We start from the raw sequence: 21,413 nt of genomic DNA on the forward strand, positions 1-21,413 counted from the left end.
TCAGGCGTCTCTGTGAAAAACTGCCACACCGTAGAGCACCTTGACCTCTGCAGGGTGGCATGGCGCGAGGGGGCGCTTTGGGAAACAGTTGGTGGATTATTCGGTCTGGCCCTGCCTCTACCCCTGGCCACCGCACTGGCTCAGCCTGTGCCCACACCCTGACTTGGGCCTCCGCGTCCTCGCCCGCGTCCACGTCCTCTAGGCCTACCCCTTCCCCTCAGCATGGTGTATTACCAGTAGTGCAGAAGGCCCTGGAGTATGTCAAAGAACTGCAGAGTGTTTCACTGTGAACTGCAATAGAGCGGTGATTTCACAGCCCAGACAGAGCCAGGAAATAATTTTGTGCAAGCCTGCTGTAACACTCAGCTGGCTGCGTATGAATTTGGAGAACTACTACACCCAGCACAGACCCATAACACTGAGGACAGTCACAGGCAGCCCAAATAGATTTTTTTCCCCAAATTTTTTTGCAAAGGCCCACTGCCTATATTCAATCAATATGTCTTCTGTCCCTGCCTAAGCGCTTCTGGCCCTGGAGTATTACTGCAGGGCGCAATGCTCTGCACGGCCGATATACCAAAAAAAAAAATGTGCAACACTGCAAAAAGCAGCCTCCACAGTACTGTACACGGTTAGATGTGGCCCTAAGAAGGACCGTTGGGGTTCTTGAAGCCTAAAATAACTCCTAACACTCTCCCTATAGCAGCTCCACCAAGATAGCACTTTCCCTCCTCTATGTCAGAACGCATCTGTGGCGAGCCGCGGGAGGGGCCGATTTTTATACTCGGGTGACACCTGATCTCGCCAGCCACTCACTGCAGGGGGGTGGTATAGGGCTTGAACGTCGCAGGGGGAAGTTGTAATGCCTTCCCTGTCTTTCTATTGGCCATAAAAGCGCGCTAACGTCTCAGAGATGAAAGTGAAAGTAACTCGAACATCGCGTGGTGTTCGCCTCTAGTAACGAGCATCTCGAACACGCTAATACTCGAACGAGTATCAAGCTCGGACGAGTACGTTCGCTCATCTCTAGAATTTATCATTGAGTATTGGACAGTTCTTTGGTTATTTACAGATTGTGTGCAGCAAGCCGCAATTACTGATTCACTAAAGGCTGTTAAAGTATCATATTTGGTGTGAATTATCGATATAGTAAATAACAACTTTCATACTACATAATGTGTATATAATAGCAGTTAGCACTTCTAGCTAGCGATAATGAGGTTTACGTTATGAATTTGTTGGATTTGCGTATTTTCTTCATTGTTTACAAAAATTTGCATAATCATTCCTCTTTTGTATATTAGTTATATTATACATTTTTGTAACTTCATTGTCCACTTTGAATCCTGGTACCTGTGTCACCTACCATCTACCACGACATTTGCATGGGTTTCCTCCCACACTCCATAAACATATATACAAAGGTGAATATAGATTGTGAGTCATATGTGTGTGCTATTTAAATAAAGGTGATTATCATTTATATATTCATTATGCCTGATCATAGCATTATATACATTTATATTATGTGCTATGCATTTATATACATGTAATATGCCCAGTTATACCTTTTTATATAGGTGCTGTTCCTGGTCTTACCTTTTATATATGCGTTATCCCTGTTCACACCTTTGTGGCGATCGGGCACAGACCTATGAGGGGGGAGATAGTTGTCACGGTGGCTCTGCTGCTCCTCCAGGAAGGTAAAACGCTACCTGATGTGGTTGCGCACAGTGGTAAATTGGCAGTTGTAATGGCCTGCTGCCTACGGGGTCTAGCAGAGTAAATGGTAATACCCCAGTGGGGCGCTACCCACAGAGTCGGGTAGGGGAAGATGTTGTTGTGTCGTGACGCCAGCTCGTGTACGGGTAGAGACCTGTTCTGAGCAAAATAATAAACACAATTATTGGAGAACTAAACAAAAAGGGGGGTAGAACCTATGTCCTGCCTGGAGTGCTGAATATGGTACCTCAGTGCAGATGTAGTAGATAGAAACAATGGTAGGAAGAGACTCCAGGAGTCAGAAAAGTAAACCAAAACAGTTGTATTCTTTAAGAGTAGATCAGGGATTAACTTGACTTGTAGCATACAGTTCACATTACATGACTTTAGAAGAAACAGTTAAAGTTGCAGGCATTAATTATTTCTGCACTTTCTCAGGGGCTTGATACAGGGAACTACATTCATCCTCTGAGCTTTTCCTTCCAGCTTTGCTCCTTGGCTATGCTTATCTCTGGCTGACTTAGTTTCCTTTCTTGTTGTGCCTATGTATGGCTGACTTAAGCTCTCCTTCTTTCATCTTTTCTCTCTCTTCTCTGTTACCAGAACGTTCTTGCTCTTGAGTACTCACACTTTAGATGTTACACCTCCCATTGCACTGGCTTTCCCCCTGCTCCTCCCCGGCCTCTCTCAAGCTTAGCTCTGGACTTGGAAGACTCACTTAACTCTGCCCATTCTCTCCTTTTGTACTGTCACACCAACCCAGCCTATCCAGGAACTCTACTGTTACATTCGTGCAACACAAGAGCGCCATTCTCAGCACAGGTGCAGGGTGATGTTCCCACTTAATGCAATAGTAGTACACCACGTAATGTAGGATAGTGAGCACCACTCCAGGAAGATGAAAGCCTGTATGTCTCATCTGTGTGGCACAAGGGCACCACGCTCAGCACAGGCGCAGGGGGACGTACACACTAATGGTAATAGTAGTTTACTACACAATGCTGGACAGTAAGCACTACTCCAGGAAGATTGAAGCCTGTACGTCTCGTTCATGTGGCACAAGAGCACCACGCACAGCAAGGGCGCAGGGTGACATACACACTGATGGTAATAGTAGCACACCACACAATGCTGATAAGTAAGCACCACTCCAGGAGGATAGGAGCCTGTCCTTAACCTAACTGGGAGGTGAAGGGTCCCTGCCTAAAAACAGAGTTATTGTCCTGATAAGGACAGCCCCACTGGCTTCTTCTTGGCCTTGACTATCCCTATAGGAACCCCTGGAGAGATGAACTGACACCACAAAGCAAGACAATAAAGGTAAGCAAAATACAACTGACAGGATACAGCACCACTTATCTGTTAAGGAGCAATTCACCCAGGCTTGAGGAACACCATACTCCAACCTCTCACCTAGAGAACTGAAAAAAAGCCAACACACTCACCAAACATCCCTGCACGCATAAGCAGATGGAATTGCTGAAATAAATACAAGGGATTAGTTTGTGAATTGGCCAAGTCACTTAAGCAATGAGCCCAGCCTCAAGGGTCCTCGCGTCTCACGGTCCCTACTCTAACGAGACAACATGAACCAGAACCCTGCCTGCAAGCAGAGTGATCGCCTCGATAAAGGCAGCCCTGTGCTGGAACCTAAGGGCCACACTAGCCTAGAGATGATACATGATCCAGCAGCACAGGACACAGTTCACACACCACTAGGAATAGCATGCAAGACAGAACAGGACTATCCACACCTGAAGTCTGGCCACCTACACAGACACTGGACAAGACACTGTTCACACACAAAACATACACAGATATGCAGAACCAACAAGACACTATTCACACACAAAACATACACAGGTATGCAGGACCAACAAACCCTAGTATGAAGGGATACCAGCTTCCTCTTGCAGAGGGGCTGGTGTATATATATGCAGCAGACCCGTGGGGATTGACTGGCAGGAGGAACTCCACACCCAGCCAGCACAATTATCACTCACTTGTGAAGCTGTGCTCCTGGAACCCTGTAGAACAACAGATCCCAGCAGCACAGCCTGACATTTACCATATTCTCCATACACTTCAATTGTGAGAGACCTTGTTGTAATGTATGCAGAAGGTAGAGGCCAGGAATCCATGAATGGAGGTCAGATGACCCCCATACTACTGATACATGAGGGTTCCATGGGTTTGTTATGAACCTATTTAAATTCATTACATTGTAATTTGAGTTGGATTTTGATGTGTAATCAGCACTGAGCAGCTGTGGCCAATGCTTCATATTTTAACTCTTGATATACAAAAGCAGCTTTCCCATCACAGATAGTGATGGTGAATCTCTATGATATGCTATCACCATCTGATCACTGGTGGTCTAACTGGCAGGATCCCCAAGGTTCCTCAAAAGTTTTTCCTTGGACAGCAGTGCTACTGGCCAATGGCAGTTTAATTTTTTTTAACCTTTTTTATGCTAATATGAGAAAAAGCACCTAAAAAGGGTTTTTTTTAACATTTTTATTGTCTTTTTTTACACTATTTGTGTCGCTCTGGGGGACTTACATCATAGCACTGATGATCGCTGTGATAGGGCATTGCAGGACTTCTCTCCTGCAATGCTTTATCGCTTATTACAGCTGGGCTCTCTGTGATTATATTGCGAGAGCCCGGCAACTTCACAGAGAGAGCGCTCTCCCTGTGTGAACCCTTCCAATGCTGCGATCTTCATAGATCGTGGCAGGGAAGGGGTTAACAATGAGGGAGCGCATCTTTGATGCACCGCCACTGCTGCAGCGGGAGGCTGGCTATCAGTGACAGCCGACTCTCGCTGCCAGATAACGCAAGATCTGGCATGATCTCACGCTATCCCTATGACGTAAGGGTACGTCATTTTGCGGGAAGTACCCTGCTCCCGTGGCGTACCCTCACATCATGGGGAGTGAAGGGGTTAAAGAGCTCCACAGGAGACTACATTCCTCTCCTCCCCCAGGCTCATTAATTAAATCCAGCCTGGAGGTATAAGTAATATGACATCTCTAACTGACAAAGTATTGCGGTATTCAGAGTTTAACCCTTTCCAATCCAATTTTTATACTGGTTTTCCTAGGGGACTTACTCTTTTTCTGCCATTATACAACAGCGCTGTATGCTGGCTAAAGCCAGTACTGCATGAGGTAACACGTTGGATAGGCTCCGACAGCAGAGAGGCTGGCAATATACAGTAAGAGAACCCTGGCGGCTGTTTTCCAACATCGGAGCTGGACAGCCTTAAATCATAATGTCTTCAGACGTCAGACAGTGGATTGGAAAGGGTTAAACATTTATGAAAAGCTATTTTATCATCTCCTCCATCAGTCTATACGGGTGCTTGTTTTTCTGGTTTCACAATACTGCTATGATTTTTATCTTAGAAACTTTAATGTTTTCAAGCCAATGGCCCATTGCCCTAATGTTTTCCCATTTGTTTACTGCCTCTGTCATCCTTTAGTTCTCTTTGTCATAGTTAATACAATTTATTTTCAACCCCTTTTATTTGATGTTTGCGTATTTTCACATTGCGAATCAATGTAAAACGAATCAAGCCATGTCAAATATCAGCATCTAGAATTTTGTAGACATCTATTCATGTCCGGGTCAGACTTTCCCATACGTATGTTAGGCCCCAAAACGTGTTAAAGTGGATTGTAGAAGTGATTATGTGTTTAAGTCCCTTTGTGGAACCTAAAATAATGTACATTACCAGAACCAGGAAAACCTCATAACAGAGAACATTAGCCCCTGTATGAGAAGGACTTCTACATGGCAGATGTTCCTTTCTGTTTATGGCAGCCTGTATTCCCTCTATGTCACTAGACATTGATGACGGATCTGCTGTCACCTGTGAGGGCAAGGTACAATAACTACAGGAAATTAGTTTTCCCACTCCATTGTTACAGTAATAAGGTACTAATTCTTACTATAGAAATACATCAGGTGATCACTTACAAAAAAAAATTTGTAGGCATGTAACCTACATAATCGTCTCATTGATTTATGGGAGGGATTTACATTTACCTCTTGATCTCTGGATCTCAGGGTAGCAGCAATTATTTTTTATGAGCAACTTCCAAGGTTCATTATCACAAGGGTTGCATGGTAAACACTGGGCAGACTGTATAATAAAAAGCTCATGAGAGGCAGTCAGGGCATGATGGGATTTGTAGATTGGCAACAGCTATAGAGACAGTTTGGGGAACATTACCATATTATATAAATATACCTCATTTATTATGAATCAGATATATGAATATCTAATATAATGTACATTTTCTTCAGTTTTTGGAAGCACGTTTAAAAAAACTTTACATCTTCTAAATGGTTAAAAAGCCTACAAAAATGTATCATTAATTCTTTCAATTGTGAGGAACATTTTGTTTTCCTACACCAAGCCAAAATTGCAAAGGCTCATACGTGTCAGAATAATAGATATCCCCACCAATGACCCCATTTTAAAAACAATACACCCCTTAATGTATTTACTGAGGGGTGTTATGGGTATTTTGATCCCAGAGTTTTTTTTTCAGGAGTTTATGGAATTTAGAGGAGTTAATGCAAAATAAAATTTCATGTTTGCTATAGTGCACATGAAAATGAGGATTTGCACCCCAAAATGCATACCTCTGTTTGTCTTGTGTTAAGAAACATAAGATTAGGGCCACAATGGTTATGTCTGTGTGTACAACGGGCCCAAAATGTAAGGAGCAGTACTTTGCATACACTTGCCACACTTGTAAAGCCCTTGAGCTGCCAAAATGATAGAGAACCCCTATAAATGACCACATTTTGAAAACTAGACCCTTTACAAAATCTATCTAGGGGTGTACTGCGTATTTTGCCCACATAGTTTTTGAATAAATCTAAGCAAAGCAGAAGAAAAAAAATTGGATTTTCCTTTTTTTTGGCAATTGTGTCATTTTAAAAACAGGTTTTATTGTACAGCACACATATAAATGAAGACTTGCACCCAAAAATGGATCCCCCTGTTTGTCCTGTATTAAGAAATATACCCAATTGTAGGCCCAATCTGCTTACTGGACATTTGGCTAGGCCTGCAATGCAGGCAACACCCTTGCTTGTCAGGGCACAACTGAATAGATTCCAGGCCCCATTGCACACCTGTGCAGAAAAAATATTGGTGTTACATAGGGCTGCAGGTGACATCACTGTGTTAACTGGGTAAACATGGCCACTTACATTACACTACAGTACTGCTTTACTAGCCCCCACAGCGACGCTGGAGAAGGATGGGTAGCGTTTCAGCATCAGGAAGAGGAGATCACGTGGGCCGCATCAGCAGCGAGACTGTCATTGGCTGCTAGAGCAGGTTTTCAGGGCCACGGAGACCAGAGCCGCGACAGCAGCAAGGCCATGTGGTCCGGCATCCGCCAATGAAACTAGAAGCAGCCAGTGAAACTAGAGGCGATATTCTGTCTTGAAAAAAAATCAGTGAAACTGGAAACCGGCTAAACTAGAAGACAATGAAACTAGAGGTTTGACTGTACTTCTGGAGGTAAAATAAAAGCTGCGCTGTGATTGGTTGCTATGGGCAACAGCTTTTTATTTTGGACGACTTCCATAACCGTGGGGTGCGGGGCTCATTGTTGTGGCTCACTTTGTATATTCCAGGACTGCTAGTCATAAAATTAGCGTGCGACACACAGGTGTGTGTATATGTGTATATATATGACATTACACAGACTTCTATGGTTCTGCTTTATTTACATTTTAAAAAATATTTGTAAAAATATTTCTAGCACATTGATAATAAATAGTGACAGAATGAGAATATAGAAACTGTAAAATCAGTAAAAAGTCACAAACATAATTTGAAGGGTGTTAAAGACACTTGAGGCGCTGAGATTTCTGCATGTTGTAAATATTTAAAAGAAAGCATTTGAGGATCGCAATAGCAAATTAAGACTAAATCACATATATAGTTCACAGTGGATACGGAAGGGGGATTACAATCACAGTTCGACACAAACGCAACCACTATGTAAAATATTGTCTTTTCTGCTAAACACACATCAGGGACAGGTTTTAGCTGTAGATCAGTGGGACAATACACACAGACACTGCAGTTACCTTGGCGTTGCTTTTTTCCTGTCAGTGGTTTTCCCATTGGAAAAAAATTAAAAATCTGCTTAAAAAAAAAATGTGACCAAAAATGTGGCACCAAGAGAAGGGAAAAAAAAAGAATCAATCATGAATATTTTAATAAGTCCCTGCCAGTGCCCTAAAAGGGAGTACAAAGGATGTCTAGTAGCTCTGACTTAGGCCAACCTCATATGAGCGTACTTGCTACTTATTTGCGCATTTTACTATCAGTTTTCCACTGACAGGGGCATGTCACATGGCACAGGACATACCCGTGCCGCGATTTAAATGGCAATGTAGCCCAATTAGTTCCAGATGTGTTCTTTCACTGCACAATTGCGTAACGTAATGCGCAATTACACGGGTATCGGGTGTGCTCTCCCCAGAGATTCCTATGGGACTCTTGGTGCCCGGTTGCACACTAAAATGGAGCATCCTGCTTTTTTTTCATGTGCGTGCAAAAAAAAAAAAAAAATGAGAATGCATCCATTGAAATCAATGGGATCTATTATCTGCATTTGCGCACACAGATACGTTCGTGGGATGCCGCACTAAATCTAAGGCTGGATTCATACATTCAAGATTCGAGAAAGGGGTTTTAACAAACCTTATTCACCAAGGACAAGTTCACACATCGTGGAATTGCTGCGGGATTTGGGCTGCAGTATAAAAGTCAAAATTCTGCAGCAATGTACAGTACAATCTAAGGGAATTAGGTTGTAACAAACCCCATTCACTTGTGGATGATAGTCATGTTGCGGATTTTCACCCCAAAATTCATTCACTCATATGCAATGAGTGCGATTGTTTCCACCGGTAGGAAACATTCTCCTGCAGATCAGTCATGTTGCGGATTTTCAAATCTACAACGCGACATATTTGTTGAAGAAAAGTCACTGCGGCTGTCATTTTTTTCAATGTAATAAGTGAAACCTGCAGCTAAATTTGTACCAAATCCACAACAGAATCAAGTGCAGATTTGATTGTGGATTTTGTGGGAATACAGCGAAAACGTTCAAGTGTGTATGGAACGGACCTAAAGGCCCTACTACATGGAACATAGTTCAAGTCATCGAAAATGAATGACAATCATTCAGTGTAAATGCAGCCAACATTCAAACGACGAATTATGAAGTGAATGTGAATGACTGAATGATTTCTCGTTTGAACAAACCAACAAAGTATCTGGGTGTATAAACAGGCTGCCTGAGCGAACTCTGACATAGTAGCCCATTCAAACGAGAAATCGGCAGGTCTAAACGGTAATTTACTCCTGCAGAAACACATTGTCCAGATACTGGACATGAAATTACACAAGAAACAAAGGACGGCAAATTGGCCAACCTAAAGGGATGCCAAAAACCACTGCTGCTTTCTTCCAGATCGGGCACTACACCTGAGCAAAGGTTGTAGGTTAGCTCTATTAAAGTGAATAGGATTGTTCCATTTTTTTTCCCCCCAGACAAACTTTTTTAATGTGTTTGCTCATATATGATTTAGGACTTTAAAAAGTTTACCTTTTACCTAAAAGGACCCTGTCAGGTACTATAGTATATGCTGTCCACACTGAGGGCAGCATAAAGAAGTAACCGACATGCTGATTTCAGCGATGTGCCACTTATGTGCAGTGGTTCTTAAGAACTTACAGCTTGTTCCTGCAGCTCCAGGAAGAGAGGAGTCCAGTTTATTCATGAGGTGCCCTCCCTCCTGAACGGACATGTTTCTAGCCGTAGAGTATATTCATATGTAGCCGAAAACGGTGTGGATTTTTTGCAGTAATAAAAAATCCATATAATTTCCAAGTCAAAAGCCAATCCGCACCACTGTTACTGATCCGCAGCCGATTTTACCCTTCATGTTCAAATGGATTTTATTGGTCATCTGATGGAGAGGTAAGCAGCTTCTCTGTTGAGCTCCTGAAACCCCCAATCATTTCTAGCCTCGTGGACTTTCATACAGCCTCTGAAATCGCTCTCCCGTCTCCCACCATGGACCCAGCACCTCTAAACCTGCTCCAAACAGCAACTGCAGCAGGTTGGAGCACAGGCTCCAATATGGCGCCAGCGGCTTCAACTCGCACCCTCTGTCACATTGCAGTGACCGATACAGCCTCTTCCTGGTCGCCGTAAGAGCACAACACAGCCCTGAAGACTTTGGGGATAACAGAAGGCAAGAGACAACCAGCCGCTGCAGCGAAACAAGGCACCGATTTCACCCTTTCAACATAAGGGGTGCAGTCTGTTTCGGATCCGCACCAAATTCACATCAATGATGCAAATTTTGGTGCCGATTTTCCGCTGTCGAAAAGCCATACCATTTTCTACTACATGTGAATGTACCCATAAGGCCAGTTTCACAGGAATGTATTGTCACATGACAATAATACGGATGTCATTGCAACCGTATGGCATCATTCTTTAGTTTGTTTTTGTTATCATTGCTTGCATTTTTTTTTGCTGGGCAAATATGGGTTAGCATTTTCCCAATAGAAAGTAACACCTATCAATGGAAATACGGAGGCAAAAATGGACAGAAGTACTGCATGCTGCATTTTTAAAACACAAAAGGATGAAAGCTACGGCTATGTAAGTAGACATAGGTTAGCTTCATATTACCATCTGCAAAACAGGACCAAATACACAGTAAGATTATACCTGCCTGAAAGTGGACTTAAACTACATACAGAGAAAACTGCCAATCAGGATAAATGGGCGGGGCTAGCACAGCCCCATGAATAGACTGGATTTATCTGTTGCTGGGAGCTGCAGAAACACGCTGTAAGTTCTTAAAAACCACTGCACATCATCTCATAAAATCAGAATAACTATCACTATTTTATGCATCCCTCAGTGAGAGCAACATAAACTACCTAACAGATTCCCTTTCAATAAGGAACATTTAAGAGAAAAAACAAAAAGAAAAAAATATATATATAAATTATATGCACACACATACGTACTCAAGCAGTGCCATGCCTAGTTCAGGGCTGGAGGGGATGGGAGGGACACCACAAAATCCAGTCCTGCACTGTGCCTGCAGATCCTACACTAGGTATAAGGCTGAAGTCATGAGGCGATAAAAACTTGCCCGTTTTCTATTAGAACGGTCGTTCTTTTATATGTAGTTTTTTCAAGTGTAGTTTCCTATACCACTCATATGTGGTCTGCGTGTCCATTTTCCACTTCTGTAGGTCAACAGTTTTTCACATCTGCAAAAAAAAAAAAAGAAGAAGAAAGAAAAAGGGGCCCAATTTTTTTTCTGCATCTCTTAGCAACAAATCAGTGATATGCAGTCAGTTCTGGTTTGTTTTCTGCATCCCCATTGATTTGAATAGGAGAGTTTCATCTGTAAATTGGATCAGAATAGCGCATGCTGCCATTTTTTAAATGCGATCCATGCATCAGTGTGAAAAAAACTTGTGAATACATTGGTGATTATGGGTCCATGAGCTCATTGGTTGGGAACTCTGACAGCAAAACAGCACAAGGACCGAACCTACGACCATGTGGATTAGCTCTGATAGTGTATTCATTTTTTTTCTGAGGTGGTCCTTTAAGGTCTCATATAGATGGCAGAGCCATGCACACAGGAGCTTCATGGGGGCACACAGTTGCCTCAGACCTGTATGCATTCATTGTGCCGCCATACGAGGCTTCATACGATGTTGTATTACAGACTTCTCCTTTCTGAGTAGTTCTTCTAGGGAAGAATTGCTCTGTAATATGGCATCCGATGGAGCATTACAATCTTTTTCTGTCGGATTCCTGCAAAATCTGGTCCAACCCTCACTTGTGTGCACGAGGCTTAACACTATAAGACATTTCACAGATCAATATGAGTGATAAGCTTCATTTATAGCCCATGAGGTAGCAAATTGATAATCCGCTACTGAAGGCTGCAACGCGGATGTGACATCTGCCAGGATGTCAGATATAGACGTTATTAACACAACATGGTATTTTACTCCTCATTAAAGGTCATAGTTTGTCCTAGACGTCCTCCGGTACAGGATTAGTTGAAGATTCTGTAGAGTTGCTTGGAGTAATGGGTGATGTGGAGGCTTCAGGTAAAGTCTCTTTCTCTTCGTATTTTGGTGGAGGGTCTGATGCAAAATATACATTGGAATAACACTCATTGGAGTAACTTGGCAACGGAATGGTGTATACTGTACAATCTTGGCCTCCAGGACTTCCCCCATCATTTTGATATGTCCTGTGGAGAGAAACCAAAACAAAAAAAACTTAATAAAACTTTATTCCATTTCAAACAAGTTTTGCACTTTTGCTCTTCTGTGGTCTAACTGGCATTCATTACATCATGGTCATAGAGATCTGGAGGAATTACCTAGGTCTTAAAAGGGGCTATCCCATTAGAGACAACCCCTTTCAGAACACAACCCACAAAATGAACATCTGATTGAACGTGTCCTGCTTCCAAAACGCAATTGATTAGGCCAGAGAAAGCTACCGTCTGTCAGGTATTTCATAAGGGTGATGATGAAGCAACGGCCCACCAAGATGGAGAAATGTAGTATTACATTTTGCTTGTAAGGAGCGACCCTGAAGGTTTTAAAGTGCTATTGAATAGAAGGTGAGATGCGCTAAAATCTATGCAAAATGTTGGTGCGGTAGAACAGAGCATGCCCAAGATACCCTTAGTGATTGGCTGGCGAAAGGCATATAAAACAAAAAGACTATTTATTGCTGCGTCACAGAGAGGGGCAGGGACTATGACAGTGAGTAGGAGGTGTTGCTGGAGAGCACAATGGTTTGCATAGACTAGAGGACAAAGACTAAAGCCCCGTTTAGATGATTGCTTAAAATTCGCTCAAAAGACAGTTTGCGTGACAGTTTTGAGCAATCATTTTGCATTAGCTACTAATGATGTTAATTAGCTGCTAATATCCATTAGCAGCTAATTAACATAATTTGCATGCTAATTAGCGGTCAGGAGATGTATTTACAGAACAGCAGGTGGTCTGTTCTTTAAATACATGTCCATTGTTCTGCTGTGGGCTGCTGGCTAATAACAATGTTATCAGCTCTGCTCGGATAACACAGCATGCCATCCGGTTATCAGGGACAATGGCTTTTATGCTGAGCTGAACTTAGTAATGAACGAAGATTGCAAGGTAAGTGTACAATGCGCACACATTTACACGCAACTGCTATTGCTCAAAGGCCGTCGTTTGGACGAATTTTGAGCGATAATTGTTCATGTAAATCAGCCTCAAGATTGGTGAGAGAAGCTGTTGTCTATAAGAAGCAAAGACTCAGGGAACAGCCACCATGAGAAGAGAAGCGATAGAGTAACTGGAGACAACATACCGCCTGGGGTCACCTGGACAGAGAAACATCACATCGCCCTCGCGTGCACATCGTACAGCATGCACTGTGTTGACTGTCCCTTTGAAAGTAGTGAGCATTGTGTTTCGAAGGAACGCGAAAAAAAATTGGACATGAGGCGATTTTTTTTTACCTCACAAAATCACTGTGAGGGAAAACAGCGCTCATGTGTAGGGCTCTTAAACCAAGTTTATATTTGTGCGAGTTTTGTGCGTCTCACAATGCGCGATATTCGCACTCGTGTAAATGTAGCCTTACAAAGCAATTCTCTATTCGAGCACATAGCATGGGATACTCAGAGGGCACCATCTAACAGAACTTGTGCCAAGAACATAATGCAAAATACGAGCAGGGTGCACCACTGCTACTTGCCATTTATGGTGCAGATGACCTTACACACATTTCCATATGAAAATAGATGCACTGAAGGATTGCGGAGCTGTTTTTGTTCAGTTAAAGGGGTTTTCTAGTCAAATACTATTGATGACCCATCATTAGGATAGGTCATCAATAGTTGATCGGCTGGGGTCCGTTGCTCGGGACTGCGACCGATCAGCTGAGCGGGCGCATGCTGTCAGTGCCACAAATACACAGAGGCCAGAGCGGAAGCCTCTGCAGCGACCTCCCATGTAGTGGCCGGCAAAGCTGCATTAAAATCAATGAGAGGCATGCCTGCTGTTACAAATGCCAACCACTACATGGGAGGTCGGCACAGACTCCACGCCAACCTCCTTATAGTGGCTGGCACTTGTAAGTGCAGGCACAGCTCCCATTGAGTCATGCCTTCAGTTACGAGCGCCGGCCACTACACAGAGGTTGGCACAGAGGCTTCTGCTGCTTCAGCTCCGACCTCTGTGTATTTGTGGCACTGACAGCATGCGCCCGCTCAGCTGATCGGTCGCGGTGTCAAACGGCGGACCCCGGCTGATCAACTACTGATTACCTATCCTGAGGATAGGTCATCAATAGTATTTATGTGGACAACCCCTTTAATTTTAATTGATCCCCCAATGACTTGTAGCCCAGCACGTAGATCAAGGTTTCCCCAACAGGTCATGTTTTCAGGATTTCCTCGGTATTACACAAGTGATGTAGTTATTGTTGGTGCCTCAGACATTATCACAGGTAATCTTACTATAGGAGATCCTGAAAACCTGACCTGTTGGGGGTCTCTGAGGACTGGAGTTGGGAAACACTGACATGGATCAATCATTGAAGTGTAAGTACACATACAGTTGATACACTCAAACAGGAAGCACCTAGAACAGATCTGACTTGACTGATGACTCACACGGATGTGTGCGATTATCCAGACTGCTCTGGAAGCAAATAAGGTCACTTCTACTCCTTCTCATGATCTGTTTGGGTGTAGCACACAAAGTAAATCAATTACTTATCAGTGCAAAGTGCTATGTCAGCTGGAAAGAAAAGAACAACCTGTGGGATGCTGCCCTTACGGCACACCAAAATGCCATTGATCAGGCAGTGCTCTCCAATCTTGCTGTTGATGGGACAAAAATGGACACCATTAACCCCTTAACTCCCAAACCCTGCAGTCAGAAAGTGACCCACTGATCTGGAACCTGCAGCTCAACAGATGTCATAGCTCCTTCTGCATCTGTCAGGAAGGACATGCTTGGAGTTGTGGTTTTACAACAGCTGTTCAGCCTCCGATTGGATATACTGTAATTGTATTAAATTGATATATTTGTGATACAGCAATTGATTCTGCCCTACCTTATGTTAAAAATACTGCTGTAGGAAGGTGGATTTTCACTCCTGGGTGCCCCATCTGAACCGGCTGCTAGTGGTAAAGTATCCTCAAAATAGGGAGGTGGTGGTGATGGAAATATTATGACAGTATCACCTGTGAGGTATAAGCAACATTATTAGAGAGCAAGACCTACAATACACCAATATTATTACAAATGCGTATTAAACAGGCAAACGAAAAACCCAATAACTATCATTACTTTATTCTATGCAGATTACATTCATAGTTTACTTTTGCAAGGTTATCTTATCTGTGAAATTGTGAAAGGAACTAGGAGATTTGAGATTCTGTATCAATACTATATCTTTTCTTATTTTGTGTTCTGCTTATATCATATTTGGTATGATGGTAGAGAACTATTTATACAACCTTCTCATTATCTGGTGCCTCTCTAGATGGCAGGACAAGCCTCTGTCACTCCTGCACAGCAGACTTGTAGCCACCATTCATCGGAAAGGAACGCTCGCCTATGAAAAATGCCGTGCAAGGTCCCTTTCACACCTATGTCATAGATGCCAAAAAAGGGAAGATACCAAAGCACCAGATCTGAAACTTGCTGAATCCAAATGTTGCTAGATGGAGTCTGATAGCTCAACGGTATTTTCCCGTGACAAAAATCGCACCGCATGATATGCTATTTCGTCCAGCATTTTATACCAAATTTGTAGGACAGATGGAGCCTCCTAAGCAGATGTGAACTTGCCACTTCATAGTCTTTAATCTCATAGAGAAAAGGTCATCCTCAGTCTTTGCTGCTGGATAAGAAAAACAGAACCAGGAACAGAAAAGCTTGCGATAAGGAAACTAAAGTGGTCTCCATTTCACACATTTAAGTCTACCTGTCATTTGCAAAAAGTTTGACGCCATAGGGACATGTCAAGTTTTGATCAGTAGGAATCCAGATGCTGAGACTCGATTGCTAAAACGAAGCAGCAGATGCCTCATCCGAGAATTGTCCCTTCTCGTTAAAGGCAACTTCAATAGAAGGTCTATGAGCCCATCTTCAGCTGGTGAGCACAGACAGTAACTGGAAGAGCACTTTGGCTTTGTTCTAGCATTTGGGAGTCAGAGAGGGAGAGTCTCATCTCCTGGACTTCCACCAATCGAAACCTTGGACATGTGGAAACGTTTTTGCAAACGACAGTTGCACTTCTATGGTTCTGTCCAGGTTTGTGTCCCGATGCCGTTTTCGACATAAAAGATAAAAACCCAAGACTGAGAGGTGGGTGCGGTGGATAGAAAAAGCTTTAATCTTTAAACATAGAAGGCAGCTAGACTTATTATATAAGATAACCAGACATGCCATGAGCAATCAGTGGCCACTAGCCTCAACTCCTCAAGATAAAGACAGAATTTTGGACCTTAAAACAAATGCACATACAGTAATTGTAGCAACACCATAATGGTTATGTGTCAATATTCACATATTTACTGCAGAAAATGCTGCCTATATACTTCAATAACAAGGGATTTTACAATATTAGAGAAATATAGCTGCTTTCTTCCAGAAATGGCACTATTCCTGTTCATGGGCTGTCTGTGCAGCTGCGCTCCATAGAAATGAATTGGGCAGGCTGTAGAATCACATACAACTCAAGAACAGATATGATGTGGGTTCTGGAAGAAAGCAGCTGTGTTTTTCTAAGCCTGGACAACCCCCAGCAACCTATTAATGACGCCATAATAGTTCGGCGGGTTGCCCTGCACTTCAAACAGTGAACTACATTGGTACTGCCACCCTGGGCTCCCCCTGGAGTTTTAAAGCCAAGGCAACCTGCCGAACTATTATGGCGTCATTATTAGGTTTCTGGTTTGCATGGTGCACTAGATGCATCAGAATGGTCTGCCACTTTGTATCCACTCTGTGTGGGAGTATACGCCAAGCAGCCACCCCCTCTATATTAGGAGGCAGTGCGAGTGGCTGTCTCATCGGTGTCCCTCACAGGTGTAATTAGCTCCCTCATTTTGGTAGTCTGCTACCTGCATGGTGAGAGAATGCAGCAACATGCACTCCTTAGTCAGTAAGTATATGGCCATTTTCTGTGATTGTTTTTATATTTCCCCTTCTGTGACGCAAAATTGGATTGCAAAGAGTTAAGGCTGTGTTCACAGGTGCAGAATTTGCTGTGGCATGCCCATTCTATTGCAGAAATATGTAATATGCAGAGGGTTAAGTCCTTTCCATAATCAATTTTGCTGCCGATTTGCAAAGACTCTGCTAGGTGTGGACATGCACAAACAGTTCAAAAGTTCTTATGCAATATCTAGCACTACTTCCACCAGAGGTCACTCAGCAAACACCAAGTATAGGGAAGATTAGATTACACCACTGCAGTGCGGTTTGTACAGGGCCGCCTGCACACGGGCGGAAATCCCGCCGCGGGATTTCCAGCGGGATTTCCGCCACTGAAAGTTTGCATAGGAGTGCATTACAATACGCACTCCTATGCAGACGGCCGCGGTTTGGCCGTGCAAAATCTCGCACGGCAAACAAACCGCGGCATGTCCTATTTTTGTGCGGGGCACGCACTCACCCGGCCGCCGGCTCCGGTCTGCGCATGCGCCGGCTGCGCGGCAGCCGGCACATGAAAGAGCCGGGGCCGCCAGGCGCGGGTGAGTACGCGCTCGTCCCTGCAGGCTCTCGGGTCAGGTCCCGCGGCGAGAATTCTCGCTGCCGGATCCGACCCGCTCGTGTGCAGGCGGCCAAAAGCTCTGTGCACTGCAGCCATACTCCAGTTTTCAACCGCATTGTGTGAAGGGAGGTTTTTAAATTTACATTCACTTGACCAAACAAGTTCAAAACCACAGCAAAGTTGTTTAGTCAGAGCATACCTTCACCGTGCTAATTAGGCACGTCTATATACACATATTTATACTAAACATCGATCAAAGACGTTATCATCGGATACATTGTATACAATACAGCCTGGAATGTCCGCCACAAAGAGATACTGTATATACATGAGAGGCAGGTGCTTATTACTGATATGCACAACATGCAGCGCAGACTGGGGAAAATACTTGCCAGGATGGATCCAAGACAGGCAGGTAAGAACAAGTTGTCAGAAACCTCACCTGGATGAGACAGACAGGCAGGACTGTCATCGATTTCTGAATCTGCCTGCTTAGGGCCCTTTTAGACGATGCAAATTATCATTTGCATAAGTGACTGAGAACACCAGCCCCATTGAAAACAATGGGAGATGCGATGCGAGAGCGCACACAAAGATAGGACATGCAGTGGCTTGTTTTCCGCAACATGGTGCAGTCAGGGGGGAAAAAAAAACGAAAAAAAAACACAGCTCATGTGTATGACCCAATTCAAAAGAATGGTTTTCAAATTCACATGAGATTTTCTCACCAGTGTGAAGGCGGCCTTAGGCAGATATGTAGTGTGATTAAATGAACGGTCTTGTCACCCTAGACCCTAAAAGCGGCTTCACAGTTGGCCTATAAAAAGGCTCTTAGAGGAGTGGACCTCTTCTTCCGCTTACAGAGCTAATTGACAACTAGGGATGAGCGAGTATACTTGCTAAGGCACTACTCGCTCGAGTAATGTGCCTTAGCCGAGTATCTCCCTGCTCGTCTCTAAAGATTCGGGGGCCGCCGCAGCTGACAGGTGAGTCGCTGCGGGGAGCAGGGGAGAGCGGGCGGGAGAGAGGGAGAGAGAGATCTCCCCTCCGTTCCTGCCCGCTCTCCCCCGCAGCTCCCCGCCCCGCGCCAGCCCCCGAATCTTTAGGGACGAGCCGGGAGATACTTGGCTAAGGCACATTACTCGAGCGAGTAGTGCCTTAGCGAGTATACTCGCTCATCCCTATTGACCACCAGACATGCCTGTACGATGTGTGAGGGCACACACACACGGCGACCAGGCTTCTGTACTGCAGTGTATCATCACTACTCTTATATTAGAAGCCATGACAACCCATCTGCCCTTTGCAATTTCATGGCAGAGAGCTGTTAATTGCACAGAGGGAACTCCCTCCCTCTGTAAACTATATGCAGGCCAAGATCAACATCGACTGCAGCTTATAAGAGGTTAACAGTGGGGATAGTTCTCGTCCATCTAATGTACGTCATTTCGTGGGAACCTCTTGCCAATTAGTATGTGTGTATGTAATTATTATATATATTTTTTTTATATATTTTTTTTTATTATATACACACACAGGGTGGGAAGGGGTTAAGTGTATATTCAAATTTAGCAGATTTGTTGCAAACATTTCTGCAACTGAAAATCAGCTTCATCTTTATAATGTAAGGCTCTGTTCAGATCTGTGTCACAGTTCTCCTTTTGAAGCCTCTGGTATTGATCCAGTACAAAATTATGCAGCATGAGGTGCTATTTCATCCAGGAAAATGTCAGACAGCATGATGGATGCTCAACAGGCACCATAAGGCCCAATGTCCACGAGCGGATTTGAATTGCAGAATCCACACGTATGATCCGTAGTTCAAGCCGCCCATAGGGAAACATGGGCGTCCGCAACTGAATTAAAGTATGCAGATTTGATTTACGGATCTTTAGATGCAGAAATCAAATCGCAGCATGCTCCATTTCAGTGCGGTTCCCGCATGGACGGCTTAAAGTCAATGGAAGCCGTCCGATCTGTGGCCACTCTACAATTGACATTGCTGACGGGAAAGCAGAAGTTTAAAAAAACAAACAAAAGAAAACTCTTCTGCGCATATGTGCCAACACACTGGCCAGTGCTTCCACACACATCCGCAGTAGAGAAAAAAGAAGCCCCGGACAGGTCAGCAGGGTCCTCGGTCGTGGGCAGCGGCGGACACATGCGGAATCCCAGCCGTCTATGGACATGAGGCATTAGTCAGTGGATTCTATTGGGTGCTGTTAGTTTAGGCTGGATCCCTTCCTCAATGGCATTACGTTTTCCCGTCCCCATGACAGAACAGGAAAACAGAGATCACCAAAGACGAGTGTGAAACCAGCCTAGCTGTGAAAAACAAGTATTTGCTACAATGTAAGCAGAGCTGCATGTTTGGGATGTGTGATGAGATGTGTGATGCACACATACTGTATATAAAATATGAAAAGAAAAGCTAAGTGGAAAGGAATGAATAGAAGGTTTCTACAACAAACACACAGATTACCGCAAGCCCCACTGAGATGAATCAGTCACAAAACATTCTGCAACAAGTCTGCCGCTTGTAAACATACCCGGTCATCGATGGACATTGGCAGTATTGCAGAGCTAAGGGGTCTGCAGTAATCACCTGCATTTATATAGCATGTGCATATTATAGCAGCACTATACATCACTTGATATCGGGTTCTGTATACACTGGGGCCCCAAATCTATATTCACCTATATGCTTTTGGAATGTGGGAGGTAACAGATGCAAACATGGGGAGAACAACATGCATGACCTAATATGCCAAGACATCTGTAGACTGGGAAATATGATTGCCTAGTACTAGAGATGAGCGAACACCAAAATGTTCGGGTGTTCGTTATTCGTAACGAACTTCCCGTGATGCTCGAGGGTTCGTTTCGAACAACGAACCCCATTGAAGTCAATGGGCGACCAGAACATTTTTGTATTTCGCCGATGCTCGCTAAGGTTTTCATGTGTGAAAATCTGGGCAATTCAGGAAAGTGATGGGAATGACACAGTGACGGATAGGGCAGGCGAGGGGCTACATGTTGGGCTGCATCTCAAGTTCCCAGGTCCCACTATTAAGCCACAATACCGGCAAGAGTGGGCCCCCCCCCCCTCCCAACAACTTTTACTTCTGAAAAGCCCTCATTAGCATGGCATACCTTTGCTAAGCACCACACTACCTCCAACAAAGCACAATCACTGCCTGCATGACACTCCACTGACACTTCTCCTGGGTTACATGCTGCCCAAACGGCCCCCCTCCCCCCCACAGCGCACACCAAAGTGTCCCTGCGCAGCCTTCAGCTGCCCTCATGCCACACCACGCTCATGTCTATTTAGAATTGCGTCTGCCATGACGAGGGACCGCAGGCACACACTGCAGAGGTTGGCACGGCTAGGCAGCGACCCTCTTTAAAAGTGGCGGAGCGATAGCCCACAATGCTGTACAGAAGCAATGATAAATAGAATCCTGTGCCACCGCCATCAGGAGCTGCACACGTGGGCATAGCAATGGGGAACCTATGTGCCACACACTATTCATTCTGTCAAGGTGTCTGCATGCCCCAGTCAGACCGGGCTTTTTAATTCATAGACACAGGCAGGTACAACTCCCTATTGTGAAGTCCCTGTCGACCCACAGCATGGGTGGCTCCCTGGAACCCACCGGCGGTACACAGAAATATCCCATTGCATTGCCCAACACAGCTGAGGTAGTAATGTCGTGCTTAATGCAGGTGGGCTTCGGCCCACACTGCATGCCCCAGTCTGACTGGGGTTCTTTATAAGTGTACAGATGTAGTAAAAACTCC

At 44.2% G+C, this 21,413-nt stretch overlaps 1 protein-coding gene across 2 annotated transcripts in view; it reads right to left on the reverse strand.

The window, feature by feature from the left end:
- Positions 1-7,472: 7,472 nt before the first annotated feature.
- The window catches only part of TMEM171 (transmembrane protein 171), a 30,620-nt gene continuing 16,679 nt past the window's right edge, over positions 7,473-21,413 (reverse strand). For both annotated transcript variants that reach the window (XM_066602915.1, XM_066602916.1), the window contains exons 3-4: positions 14,940-15,069; positions 7,473-12,069 (exon numbers count right to left, since the gene is read on the reverse strand). In XM_066602915.1, coding sequence (XP_066459012.1) covers positions 11,847-12,069; positions 14,940-15,069 — 353 coding nt within the window. In that variant the 3' untranslated portion in view covers positions 7,473-11,846. The remainder of the gene's footprint in view (positions 12,070-14,939; positions 15,070-21,413) is intronic.

The sequence above is a fragment of the Eleutherodactylus coqui genome, chromosome 5 (assembly GCF_035609145.1).
Source record: "Eleutherodactylus coqui strain aEleCoq1 chromosome 5, aEleCoq1.hap1, whole genome shotgun sequence".
Taxonomy (NCBI): domain Eukaryota; kingdom Metazoa; phylum Chordata; class Amphibia; order Anura; family Eleutherodactylidae; genus Eleutherodactylus; species Eleutherodactylus coqui.